The sequence below is a fragment of the Leptonychotes weddellii genome, chromosome 7, assembly GCF_054177405.1.
Source record: "Leptonychotes weddellii isolate Sample4059 chromosome 7, ASM5417740v2, whole genome shotgun sequence".
Lineage (NCBI taxonomy): Eukaryota > Metazoa > Chordata > Mammalia > Carnivora > Phocidae > Leptonychotes > Leptonychotes weddellii.
In genome coordinates this window covers 96,382,135-96,394,972 of record NC_138375.1, presented here as the reverse complement: position 1 = coordinate 96,394,972, position 12,838 = coordinate 96,382,135, and the positions used below count along the sequence as shown (strand labels likewise).

The 12,838-nt window shown below is 38.0% G+C and overlaps 1 protein-coding gene and 1 non-coding gene across 4 annotated transcripts in view; both read right to left on the bottom strand.

Moving 5' to 3' along the window:
• Nucleotides 1–12,838, bottom strand: part of TRIM23 (tripartite motif containing 23) — a 33,124-nt gene that overhangs the window by 14,078 nt on the left and 6,208 nt on the right. The window contains exons 2-5 of one of the 3 annotated variants that reach the window (XM_081825697.1): nt 12,084–12,126; nt 8,663–8,941; nt 7,462–7,644; nt 4,110–4,325 (exon numbers count right to left, since the gene is read on the bottom strand). In XM_081825697.1, coding sequence (XP_081681823.1) covers nt 4,110–4,325; nt 7,462–7,644; nt 8,663–8,779 — 516 coding nt within the window. In that variant the 5' untranslated portion in view covers nt 8,780–8,941; nt 12,084–12,126. The remainder of the gene's footprint in view (nt 1–4,109; nt 4,326–7,461; nt 7,645–8,662; nt 8,942–12,083; nt 12,127–12,838) is intronic. The other 2 variants (XM_006732521.3, XM_031027267.2) reach the window with 2 other exon arrangements.
• On the bottom strand, nt 5,353–5,458 carry LOC115940669 (U6 spliceosomal RNA). The gene has a single exon (XR_004075399.1). It is a non-coding gene; the product is annotated as a U6 spliceosomal RNA (small nuclear RNA).

Below are 12,838 nucleotides of genomic sequence, written 5' to 3'. Positions count from 1 at the left end.
TTATTTGACAGGGAGAGACACAGCGAGAGAGGAAACACAAGCAGGGGGAACGGGAGAGAGAGAAGCAGGACACTGGGATCATGACCTGAGCCGAAGGCAGACGCTTAACGACTGAGCCACCCAGGTGCCCCAATAAATAAAGCTTTTTTTTTAAAAAAAGAGCCTTTCAGTAGTAGAATGGATAAATTGTGGTATATTCAGAAAGGCAACATTATACCACAATGAGAACAATCCACTGTTATACCTGATGATATGAATGTCACATACATAATGTCGAGTAAAAGAAGAAATGACAAGAAGACTTCATACTGTATGATTCCATGTTTATTAATTACCGAAAGAGACAAAAATTAGATATGCGTTAGAAGTCAGGGTAGTGGTTTATCCTCAGAGCGGAAGGCAGGTGATTATTAGAAGGGATTCTGAGGGGTTTCTAGGGGTGCTGGTAATGTTCTGTTACTTCATCTGGGTGCTAGTTACACAGGAATGCCCAGTCTGACAATTCAGCAAGCTGAACACTAATGCACACTGTATGTCCATTGTACTTTTTTAAAAAATCTAATATATATGTGTATTGGTTTTTAAAATTGACCTAAGGTCAAACTGAAAAGTCTCCCTTGCCCTCTAGATCTCCAGACTCTTTTCAAAGTCAAGTACTTTCTAGTTTCTCAAATATTAATCCAGAGATATTCTACACACATACCAATATATTCTTCCTAAGACAGAGATCTAACAATATGTAAGCCCCATGAGAGCAGAAGTGTTTACAGTTTTTGCTCACCGTTGCATATTTACATTAGTTGGTTATGAACTAATAAACTTTGCTTATTATTTGTATGTTGTTCCAGGTGCTCAGAACAAAACCCCTGCAATTCTTGCCTTCTACTCTCTCATGCCCCACATACAAACGACTCCTACTGGCTATCCAGAATCTGCACACTTCTCACTCCTACTAGCCAAGCCACTATTCTCTCTCATGGGGAATTCTACAACAGCCTCCAAACTCCTTCTTTCCTTTAACTCTTTCCCTCCATCTTGGCCCTCCTTCAATCTATTTTTTACACATCAAAGTCATCTTTTTAAGTAAGATCAAGTCATTCTTGTCAAAATTTCACAATGGCTTCTCCATTTCAATCAGTAAAACCTGAAGTCCTTCCAGTGACCCACAAAGCCTTCCTTACAGATAATTCCCTATTACTTCCAGATTTCAGCTTCTATTACCCTTTCCTTTACTTACTCTGTTTCACCCACAGTGGCTTCTTTTGCTGTTCTTCAAATACACCAGGCAGACTGCCCTAGGGTTTTTGCTCTAATTGTTTCCTCAGCTGGAGTATTCTTCCCCACATTACGGCTTGAACAAATTCCTTCACCTTCTTCCTTTTTGAGGCTTTGCTCAAATCTCACCTTCTCTTAATGATGCTTACCCTGACCATTTAATAATGCAGTCTGCTGGACCCTCATTTTTTTTGTCCTTAGTTCTTACCACTTTTTAACATGCTATATAATTTACTTATTTAGATATGGTTATGGTTTATTGTCTATCTTCTCCTTGCTAGAATGCTAATTCCACAAGATTATAGCTTTTTGTATGTTTTGTTTACCAAGAGAGTCCATGTATCTAGATTGTACCTGGCACGTGATAGGCACTCAAAACATATTTGCTAAATTAATAGACAAATCCTCACCACTTAGTATCATGCCTTGGACTTAGATGATGCATCATTTTTTTGGAGGGGAAGGATGATAAGCTTTCTTCTCAAAATTGGTAATAAATATGTGATGTTTTATCTATTCCTCTGCTTAATTATCTCTGTGGCAGGAACTTTTAAAAATACTGGTGGAGGGGAGGGCACCTGGGTGGCTCAATCAGTTGAATGTCTGTCTTCAGCTCAGCCAGGATCAAGCCCCATGTCAGGCTCCCTGCTCAGTGGGGAGTTTACTTCTCCCTCTCCCCCTGCTCCTTCTTTCATTCTCTCTCTCTCAAATAAATAAATAAAATCTTTAAAAAAAAAAAAAAAGTATATTGGTTGGGGTTACGGTTCTATGGCCACAAATCAAAGCAAAAGTTTGGGCACCTGACTGGCTCAGTTGGAAGAGCATGTAACTCTTGATCTCAGGGTTGTGAGTTCGAGCCCCATGATGGGTGTAAAGATTACTTAAATAAATAAAACTTAAGTTGATATGAATAATGACTGTAATACCCTGATTTCATTTGCATTAACACAGTGAGATATCATATCATTAACAATTAGCAATCACTCTGATGAAATGCTTCAGAAACTCTAAAATACCTCTAAATATTTCAGTAACTATGAACATACTTTTTAACATAATAAATATAAAAATACTTTGAAGTATTCAAGCAAATGAGATCTAGACATAATCCATTTCTGATTTTGCTGTGTAGCTTGATTACCCATCATGAGCTGAACAAGTATTTATTAAGCTCTTTCTATCCAGATACAAAGATAAACAAGATGCATCTGGTCAAACATCTAGAAGGATAAACAATGCCTATTATATCATTCAGGTTCAAATCAGGAGAGAATAACCATATCAGTTATGTGAGCAGAAAGAATTTAATATGAAGAACTGTTAACTGGGTGTAGTTACTAACTAGGTAACGGGAAGGGTAAAAAGAACTCTGAGGTATCATGGGGAAAGCAACTGTAAGAAACAGCAATCACTCCTAGGGCTGGGGGAATAAAAGGCACATGCTAGAATAATTAAAACTTAGAAACTTACAGGAAGGCCCCCATGGAGCCTAAACTCAGGTCTCTAAGGAAAGTGGTCTCCTCATGTGAGCAGTGAAATTCACAGGAACCCCAAGCAAATGGGAACCCCAAGGAAACCACCCCTACCTTCCAGCCTTCCTCTCATGTCTCCTCTTAGTGGAGCCTAAACTAACAAGAAGCCAGCTGGTAAAACACATATGTGGTTAGTGGAGTTCCAGTCCTAAAAATCACAGAGCAGAGGAAAGAAGACTAAGACTGAAGCTCAAAGACAACTTAATAAATGGCATATACATATTACAATTCAGTGTGATAAGGGCTAAACAACAGTTCAAGGCTGTTGTGTTTATAGCCTGGCCACACTCATATAAGTCTAATCAGGTATTTAAGAGAAAAAGCTCTACAGCAGTAGTAAGTTTAGCTCTACAATGATTTGCAATCAACACAATTACTAGTAATCTGTCAATCAAGATGAGATACACTACAGCTTACTGGGAATTCCTAGGGCAATAATTACCCTTACATCACCGGCTCATGAGAGCAGATCCAAACAGAAATGAGTAAGACTGACATTTTTGGCTAAATAACCTTAAATCTAATTTATTTTAAAAGTATATCATTTGAAAACTGGGTAAACAAATTGCTTATGATACCTCAACCATCAAAAAACATAGGATGGGGCGCCTGGGTGGCTCGGTCTGTTACGCATCTGCCTTCAGCTCAAGTCAAGATCTCAGGGTCCTGGGATCAAGCTGGCACTGGGCTCCCAGCTTAGCAGGGAGCCTGCTTCTCCCTCTCCTTCTGCCCCTCCACCCCGCTCATGCTCGCTCTCACTCACACACTCTCTCTCTCTCAAGTAAATAAAATCTTAAAAAAAAACCCAACAAAATATAGGATTACTGTGACATTAAAGTCAAGAACCAATGAATTAGAGCAGAGATAGGTATTACATGCTAGAAGGGCACCCAAGAAAAAACAGCAAGGAAGAGACAGTTTTAAAGAATAGCAAACATTTGAGCTAAACTTTGAAGAAGGATTTCCACTATCAGAAAAGGGAGATATAAGCCCACCAAGCAGAGAGAATAGTGCTTAGCAAAGGAGAGTTAAAGGGCTTGGCATGAGTGAAGAATGACAAGACATTAAAAAGCTTCTAGAACCCATGGTTTTATGGTGTGGAGGGCACATGAAGGAGAGGACACTGATATGATTGGTGGAGCAATTCAAGGTTAGAGACCTAAGCACAATGTTAATGCATGCAGTAACATATAATAATAAGAAGAAAATATTTATCAATAAAATAGACTAGTGGTAATTATCTGCTTAACCTTATAAACCCTCCTTCTTAAAGTTTGTCCTAACCATGTTTAACCTACCTACCTGTTGCAAAGTCTTTTCACAATGGAGACATGCTGTTGAAACCTGGGACAATAAAATAGTCATATCTTCTTGTTGCTGCCTGAGCCAAATCAGTTTTTCTCGAACATGAGCATCAACAACACTTAGAGCCATTTCTTCTTGACGACACAAAGTTTCATGTAGATCAGAAAAATAAGCTCGGACACATGACCGGGCATTCTCTGCAGTACCTGGCACCTAAGGAAATTAAAATTAGTTTAAAACAACCTTAAACATAACAAAGATTTTATATGTGAATTAATGAAATTTTAAATACCATCTATATCCTTAAAAATTCCAAAATTGCTATCTCAACACTTGATCTTTCTCCTTAACCACAGCCTTTGGATATCCAACTGTTTAAGTGACATCTGAAGCAAAATGGAATACCTATTCTCCCGTCTCTCCCACGGCCAAACCTAGTTTCCTCCATCTCAGTAACTGGCAATGCCATCTTCCATGTTGTTCAAGCTAAAAAAAACTGGAGTCACCCTTAATACTTCTCTTTCATATTCCATAACTAGTCCCTCAGAAAATTCTGACTTCAAAGTATATCCAAAATCTGATAAAGCTTCATCTCCTCCACCTCTACCAACCTGATCTATGACATTATCATCTCTCACCTGATTACAATAGTCTTCTAATTGGTCTCACTAGATCTACTCCTGCCCTCTACAGCGTATTCTCCACCCAGCAGCCAGACCAATCCTTTAAAATGTTAAGTCAAAAACAATTATTCTTCTGCCCAAAATTCTTCAATGGTTTCCCATTCCACTCAGAGTAAATGCCAAAATCCTTTTATGTGGGGTGTTCAAGGACAGAAGTCCTGAGAAAGCGACATCTGAAGATCTGAAGAAGGTAAGTGAGGAAACCACATCAGTATCTTGAAGAAGAGTATTCCTGACAGAAAGAAGAGCAAGTACCCAATAAGACCCTTTCTGATCTCAACTCCTGCTACAGTCTGTCATCCTACTCTAGCTGCATTTAGCCTCCCCACAGTTGTTTCGTTTGTTTTTATTGAAGAATAGTTGACATGCAATGTTATATTAGTTCCAGGTGTACAACATAGTGATCTGACAATTCTACACATTACTCAGTGCTCACCACAGTAAGTATAGTCACCATCTGTCACTTATTACAGTATTACTGACTATATTCCTTCCTATGCTGCACTTTTCATTTCTGTGACTTATGTATAATGGCAAGTCTGTACCTCTTAATCCCTAAAAATATAGAACACTTCGTAAATTTGTAAATCATTCTCACACAGGCGCCATGTTAATGACTTTTGCTGTATCATTCCAATTTTAGTATGTGCTACTGAAGTGAGCACTCCACAGTTTCTTAAGTGCATCAGGCACCTCAGGGCCTTTGCACTTGCTCTTCTCTCTGCCTGGAATGCTCTTCCCCCAAATATTAGCATAGGTCTCATTCTCATCTGCTTTCCCTTTTTGCTCAATGTTCCTTTTTCAGGGAGTCTGTCCACGAACACCCCATATAAAAGCGCACTCTCCCTTTCTCTTGTTTTTCTCCAAAGCACCTAATATACTTTTGCCATAAGTACTGACCCTTTTCCCATGTTAGAATATAAACTGCAAAGGCAGAACTTTTTGACTTATAAAGCAGTATCTCCTTAGCTAGAACAATGCTAAAAGAGCATCTAGCTCTTGTATGTGTTCAGTAAATATTCGCTGAATAAAATATTTCCACTCTAGCACAAAATGTCCAATAGAGCCTTCTGTGATAATGGAAACATTCTGTATCTGTGTGGTCTAATATGGTAGCCACTAGCTATATGTACTTGAATATACTTGAAATGCAGCTAGTGAAACTGAAAAACCAAATTTTGTATTTTATTTGATTTTTAAATAATTCAAACTTAAATAGCCATATGTGGGTAATGGCTACTACATTTGACAAGGCAGTACTAGTATTATTCCCCAATGACTTAGCTTTAAATTTGTTTGATTACCAAAGCAAAACATTGCATTTTTGTATGCCCCTGTATATTCCATCTGAAAATATTCCTTTCTCCTCCACAATTCAATTTTTTTTAAATTTTATTTATTTATTTGAGAGAGAGAGACAGAGATAGCGAGAGAGAGCACAAGCAGGGAGGAAAGGGAGAAGTAGGCCTCCAGCCGAGCAGGGAGCCCGATGCAGGGCTTGATCCCAGGACCCCGGGATCATGACCCGAGGCGAAGGCAGATGCCTAACCGACTGAGCCACCCAGGCGTCCCCACAATTCAATTTTAAAAAGCAAGCCCATAATTACCCCCTTAGTTCCTTCCTTCTCCTTACAGCTAAACTTCTTAAAAGTTAAACACACTCACTTCCCAACACCCACTTACTCTTCAATTCACTGGAGGTATCTTCCTTATTATTTCCCAGACATAATACATTCAATATCTTAATTAAACTTATTATCTTGGTCCCATTATCCCTCACAAAATTCTTCCTCCTCCCCCATTAATGCATGATATCACCATCCATTCCCTTGGGCAAGAAAGAAATCCAGGCATCATGCCTGACCCTTCAAGTTACTTACATAATCAATATTATCAATCACTAAGACCTACCTATTCTACTACTCTAAAATCTCAAGCCTATCTACCTCTCTCCATTCTCACTACTGTAGTATTATAGACCATAAACATCTCTCAACCAGATAATTTCAGCAACCTCCTAGTAATAGGTTTTCCTGCTTCCAATTCATCTTCTACATTGAAAAGCTACCTTTCTTAACGCAAATCTGATTATTTTATTCCTACGCTAACTTTTCAATTGCTCATCACTGCCCTTGGGATAAAGTCTAAACTCTTTAACATAGCTAACAAGGTCCTGCATGATTTGGCCCTTAACTCTCCAACATTTTTTTCTTGTCATGCTCCAGCCAATACTCAAAGATCCAACTGTAGTGAACTGAGTTGTTTCAATAATGCGTCCAATTCTCACTACCAGGCATTTAACCTATGCTTCCCTCAGTGGGACAATTCACTCTCTACCCCACTCTTCTCCCTGACTAAATTTCTTCAAATCTCAATTTAGTATCTTGTATTCTGGGAAGCTTTCCCTGACTCAGCTAAATTAATGCCCCTCTTATGCAATGCTAAGGCATCCTATACTTCCCCACAAAATAAAGTTACCACACTTAAAACTGGCTTTCTTCTACGATGGATTATAAATTCCATGAAGACAAAGCCTTTTTTAAAAACTTATTTTCAGTCACTAGTGCAGTACTAGCACAGTGTAATTGCTCAATAAATATAAGAAGATGAAAAGGTTAGAAGTAAAAAGAGTAAGAATGTAAAGAGAGAAGAAAAAAATTCCATACATGTTCTGTGTGGGCCATTCCAATTCCATCTTCCACTATTTGTTCTCCTCCTTCAATGTGCTGAACGATTCCAACTAATTTTCTGGAATAATCTGAAATCTCCTCAGTGAAGGTCCGTATGCAGTGAGCCATATCTAAAATTGATGCTCGGATCTGGTTAGCTTCTGGTTCCAATACTGAATGCTAAAGTGCAACAAAATTACAGAAAAGAACTCACAGTATTGACTAATGATATAAAATGCTATTTAAATCACTCCAATGATAAAAAAAAAAAAAAGCATCAGCCACAAGTGGCTTTTATAAGACATTTACAAAAAGCACAAGAAAATAAATACTAATTTACCTTCATCCCAAAACTATTTATCCTCCAAAGAAATAATTTAGAATTTGGGAGTCCATTTATTGCTTAATAACAGTCCAAGATGGGGTGCCTGGGTGGCTCAGTTGGTTAAGCATTCAACTCTTGATTTCAGCTCAAGTTGTGATCTCAGGGTTGTGAGATCCAGCACCCCCATCAGGCTCCACACTGGGCATGGAGCCTGCTTAAGATTCTCTCTCTCCCTTGGGGCACCTGGGTGGCAGAGTCCGTTAAACCTCTTACTCTTGGTTTCGGCTCAGGCTGTGATTTCAGGGTTGTAGGATCAAGCCCTGCATCAAGCCCCACGTCAAGCCCTGCATCTGGCTCCATGCTCAGCACAGAGTCTGCTAAAGTTTCTCTCTCTCTCTTCCTCTGCCCCTCCCCCCAACACGTTCTCTTTCTCTAAAATAAATAAATAAATCTTAAAAAAAAGATATTCTCTCTTCCTCTCCCCCATCACCCTCCTTCTCTCCCTCTCTCCCTCCCTCTAAAAAAAAAAAGAATCCAAGAGACTCACTACTTTATAATTTTACCATAAACAGCAGTTCATCAATAGACATAAATATTGTCAACACAATCCAGTGCATTATGAAAACATGCACACAAAGAAATTTTGTTTCCTACTGGAAAGCTATTTTTCAGTGAAGAAAGAATGCTAAGGCCTCTCTGAAATTTTTGGTAGGATATTCAAAAATTAAATCTCTCATTTATTTTCATGCCAAACTCAACTATTCATTACTGAACTCTTCTTCAATTCCTACTTGTCATAAAGAACAAAATCAATGGAAACAAATGGTAGGTTGGTAAACTAGGTAGAGTCATCCAGTCTAATTATATTCATACCTTGTGACCTTGATGTTTTCCATATTCTTTGCAGACACAGCACATAAGTGGGCTAGTTTGACAGCCTTCTTCCAGGCAAACAAACTCAATGGCATGTACCTGATGCTGAGAGCACATGGTTTTCTCATGAGGTTTATCAGCTAGAGGCACTCGTCTGTGTTTTGCTAATGTCTTTGTAGAATGAGTAACTTGAGAACACTCTGAGCACAAATGAGTTGCACATACAGTGCAATATACAGATGCAACATGAGCTTCATCTTCATCACAACGAATGATGCTCTGATAAACAAGAAATTAATGTCTTCAAACTGAACCTCAATCATTATAACATGACAAATTTTAAAATATAAAAGCCCATAATCTTTTTTTAACTGACCAAGCTTTACATATGAAAATATGCTGGTAATTAAGTAAAAAGGTCATTTATGACTCATCTAAGAAAATATTCATTTCTGTAGGTAAGTGAGAAGCTATTTCCAAAATTGACTATCAATATGTGCTATGAATTTGAGGCCAAAAATAAAACTGTTCTCATAGGTTCACAGTCAGTGTAAAGATATCTTCCATGAAAGCCCCTCATTTTATATAAAAGAAACTGAACAATACAGGCTAAAAATCTTTTTTTTTTTAAAGACTAAAAAAACTGATAATAAATACATCCCCACTGCTTAATTTTTTTTTAAGATTTTATTTTTAAGTAATGTCTAAACCCAATGTGGAACTTGAACTAACAACCCTGATGTCAAGAGTCCCATGCTCTACTGACTGAGACAGCCAGGTGCCCCGCGCGCCCCCCCCTTCCCCCTGACACTGCTTTAAATACTATTTATCATGGTGATGTATAGAAAAGAGAGAAATGCAAATGCTATTTTGAGAAGCAGGTGTATGCACAAGAATCATCTGCAAAGTTTTTAAAAACACAGATGCCCAGACTCTAACCTAGGAAATACTTATTCCAGTAGATTGTAGTAGAAGCTTGAGCTGTGTATTTTTTTCTAAAACTCAACAGGTGAGTTCACTGCACAATCCTGGGTGAAAAAGCACTGATTTAAGTAAATAAAAAATAAACAAATAAAACCTATGTTATATATAAGCTTTTAAGTATTATTTCTAATTTCATGAGTTACTAAAAAGCACCCAGGTTGAAAACCTTTACACGTCAGATAATCAAGAATGTTTTGAAACTTATGCTGAATATTAAAAGGCCATAAATGGAAAGGGAGCAATCTGGCATAAATTGTTCCAGAAATAAAAATTAGAAAACACAGCAATGGTGTTATTAAATATCACATTAAATTAAAAAAAGAACCCAAAGGTAAACATTTTTTATTTGCAATTATGAGAAGCAGGTACATGTAAAATTAAAAATTCGTATCTTGTTTTCCAGACATGACAAATAACTTACAAGGTCAACATTAGACAATATTCTAATGTCTTTTGAAAGATAAAAGATATAGCACATGAAAGAACTACAAAAATTTTAGAAAACAGTGCTCCCCGCAACTATATGGTCAACCAATCTTTAACAAAGCAGGAAAGAATATCCAATGGAAAAAACACAGTCTCTTCAACAAATGGTGTTGGGAAAACTGGATAGCAACATGCAGAAGAATGAAACTGGACCACTTTCTTACACCACATACAAAAATAAATTCAAAATGGATTAAAGACCTAAATGTGAGACAGGAAACCATCAAAATCCTAGAAAAGAACACAGGCAGCAACCTCTGGAATCTCAGCCACAGCAATTTGTTGCTAGACACATCTCCAGAGGGAAGGGAAACAAAAGAGAAACTGATAAAAAGCTTCTGCACAGCAAAGGAAACAATCAACAAAATTAAAAGGCAACCAAAGGAATGGGAGAAGATATTTGCAAATGACATATCAGATAAAGGGCTAGTATCCAAAATCTATAAAGAACTTATCAAATTCAACATCCCCAAAATAAAAAAAATCCAGTTAAGAACTGGCAGAAGACACAAACAGACATTTCTCAAAAGAAGACATATAAGTGGTAAACAGACACATGAATACTCAACATCACTCATCATCAGGGAACTACAAATCAAAACCATAATGAGATACCACCTCACATCAGTCAGAATAGCCAAAAGTAACAAATCAGGAAACAACAGATGTTAGTGAGATGCAGAGGAAGGGGAACCCTTTGCATTGTTGGTGGGAATACAAACTGGGGCAGCCACTCTGCAAAACAGTATGGAGGTTCCTCAAAAAGTTAAAAATAGAAGTACCCTACAACCCAGCAATTACACTACTAGATATTTTAAGGATACAAAAATAGTAATTTGAAGGGGCACATGCACCCCAATGTTTATAGCAGCACTATCCACAATAGCCAAAATATGGAAAAAGCACAAATGTCCATCGACAGATGAATGGATAAAGATGTGGTATGTATATACAATGGAATACTACTCAGCCATAAAAAATAATGAAATTTGCAATGACATGGATGGAACTAGAGGGTATTATGCTAAGCAAAATAAATCAGTCAGAGAAAGACAAATACCATATGATTTCACTCATGTGGAATCTAAGAAACAAAAAAGATGAACATGGGGGAAGGGAAAAAATACAATAAGATAAAAACAGAGAGGGAAGCAAACTATAAGAGATGCTTAACTATAGGGAACAACCTGAGATTGCTGGAGGGGGGGTTGGGGGGGATGGGTTAATGGGTGATGGGCATTAAGGAGGGCACGTGATGTAATGAGCACTGGGTGTTCTATGCAAGTGATGAATCACTAAATTTACCCCTGAAACTCATACTACACTACACGTTAACTAACTTGAATTTAAATAAAATCTCGAAGGAAAAAAATTAAAAAGAAAACAGTGCTCCAGTTTGAAATTCAACTCAGTGATTCACTTTACATAAAGAAATCATGATTTAGGGGCGCCTGGGTGGCTCAGTTGTTAGGCAACTGCCTTCAGCTCAGGTCATGGTCCCAGGGTCCTGGGATCGAGTCCCATATCGGGCTCTCTGCTCCGCGGGAAGCCTGCTTCTCCCTCTCCCACTCTCCCTTGCTTGTGTTACCTCTCTCACTGTGTCTCTCTCTGTCAAATAAATAAATAAAATCTTTAAAAAAAAAAAAAGAAATCATGATTTAATAAAAGAGAAGTAGAAATCAGATATTTTTTTCCTTAATACTAAACCTGTTATTTTAAAGTTGATCACCAACATCATTACTGTTATTTACTACAACTATTCTTATATCTAGTAGAGTAATATGAGCTATGTGGACAATTCTTCAAGCATTAAAAGTGTATTTTAAGGGGCGCCTGGCTGACTCAGTCCATTGAGCATGCGACTCTTGATCTCAGAGTCATGAGTCCAAGCCCCACATTGGGCATGGAGCTTACTTAATTGAAAAAATAAAAAATAAAAATGTATTTTAACCGGTGTTAATGAGCTTCGTTCTAATATTTACTGGACGATCGGCCTGTTGGATAAAGAGAGTATACTTACACACAATTTAAACTTTTCATGAAGATATTTAATAGTAGTGATTCCCTCAGGAGCTACTGCTATTTTTGAAGCATTTGGCCTCTATACTACCTGGCCTCTTTCAAGGAGTTCTCTTTCTTTGTGCTGTACTATTTATTGTTGATTCACTTTTGCACTCTCTGGTTTAATTTGTAGCTTATACCTTCTTCTTACCCTTCTGTAACCTTCTTCCTCTTTGACTTTATCCTCAGGTAGAAGTGAATTACAATAAGGAAATAAGTTTATACATAAAACATACTTTGGTGGGGGGGTGGGGTGGGAGGGATGGGGTGACTGGGTGATAGACACTGGGGAGGGTATGTGCTCTGGTAAGCGCTGTGAATTGTGCAGGACTGTTGAATCTCAGATCTGTACCTCTGAGACAAATAATGCAATATATGTTAAGAAAAAAAAAAGAAGAAGAAGAAGGTAGTGGGAGGGGAGGAATGAAGCGGGGGAAATCAGAGGAGTGGACGAACCATGAGAGACGATGGACTCTGAAAAACAAACTGAGGGTTCTAGAGGGGAGGGGGGTGGGAGGATGGGTTGGCCTGGTGGTGGGTATTGAGGAGGGCACGTTCTGCATGGAGCACTGGGTGTTGTGCATGAACAATGAATCATGGAACACTTCATCTAGAACTAATGATGTAATGTATGGGGATTAACAT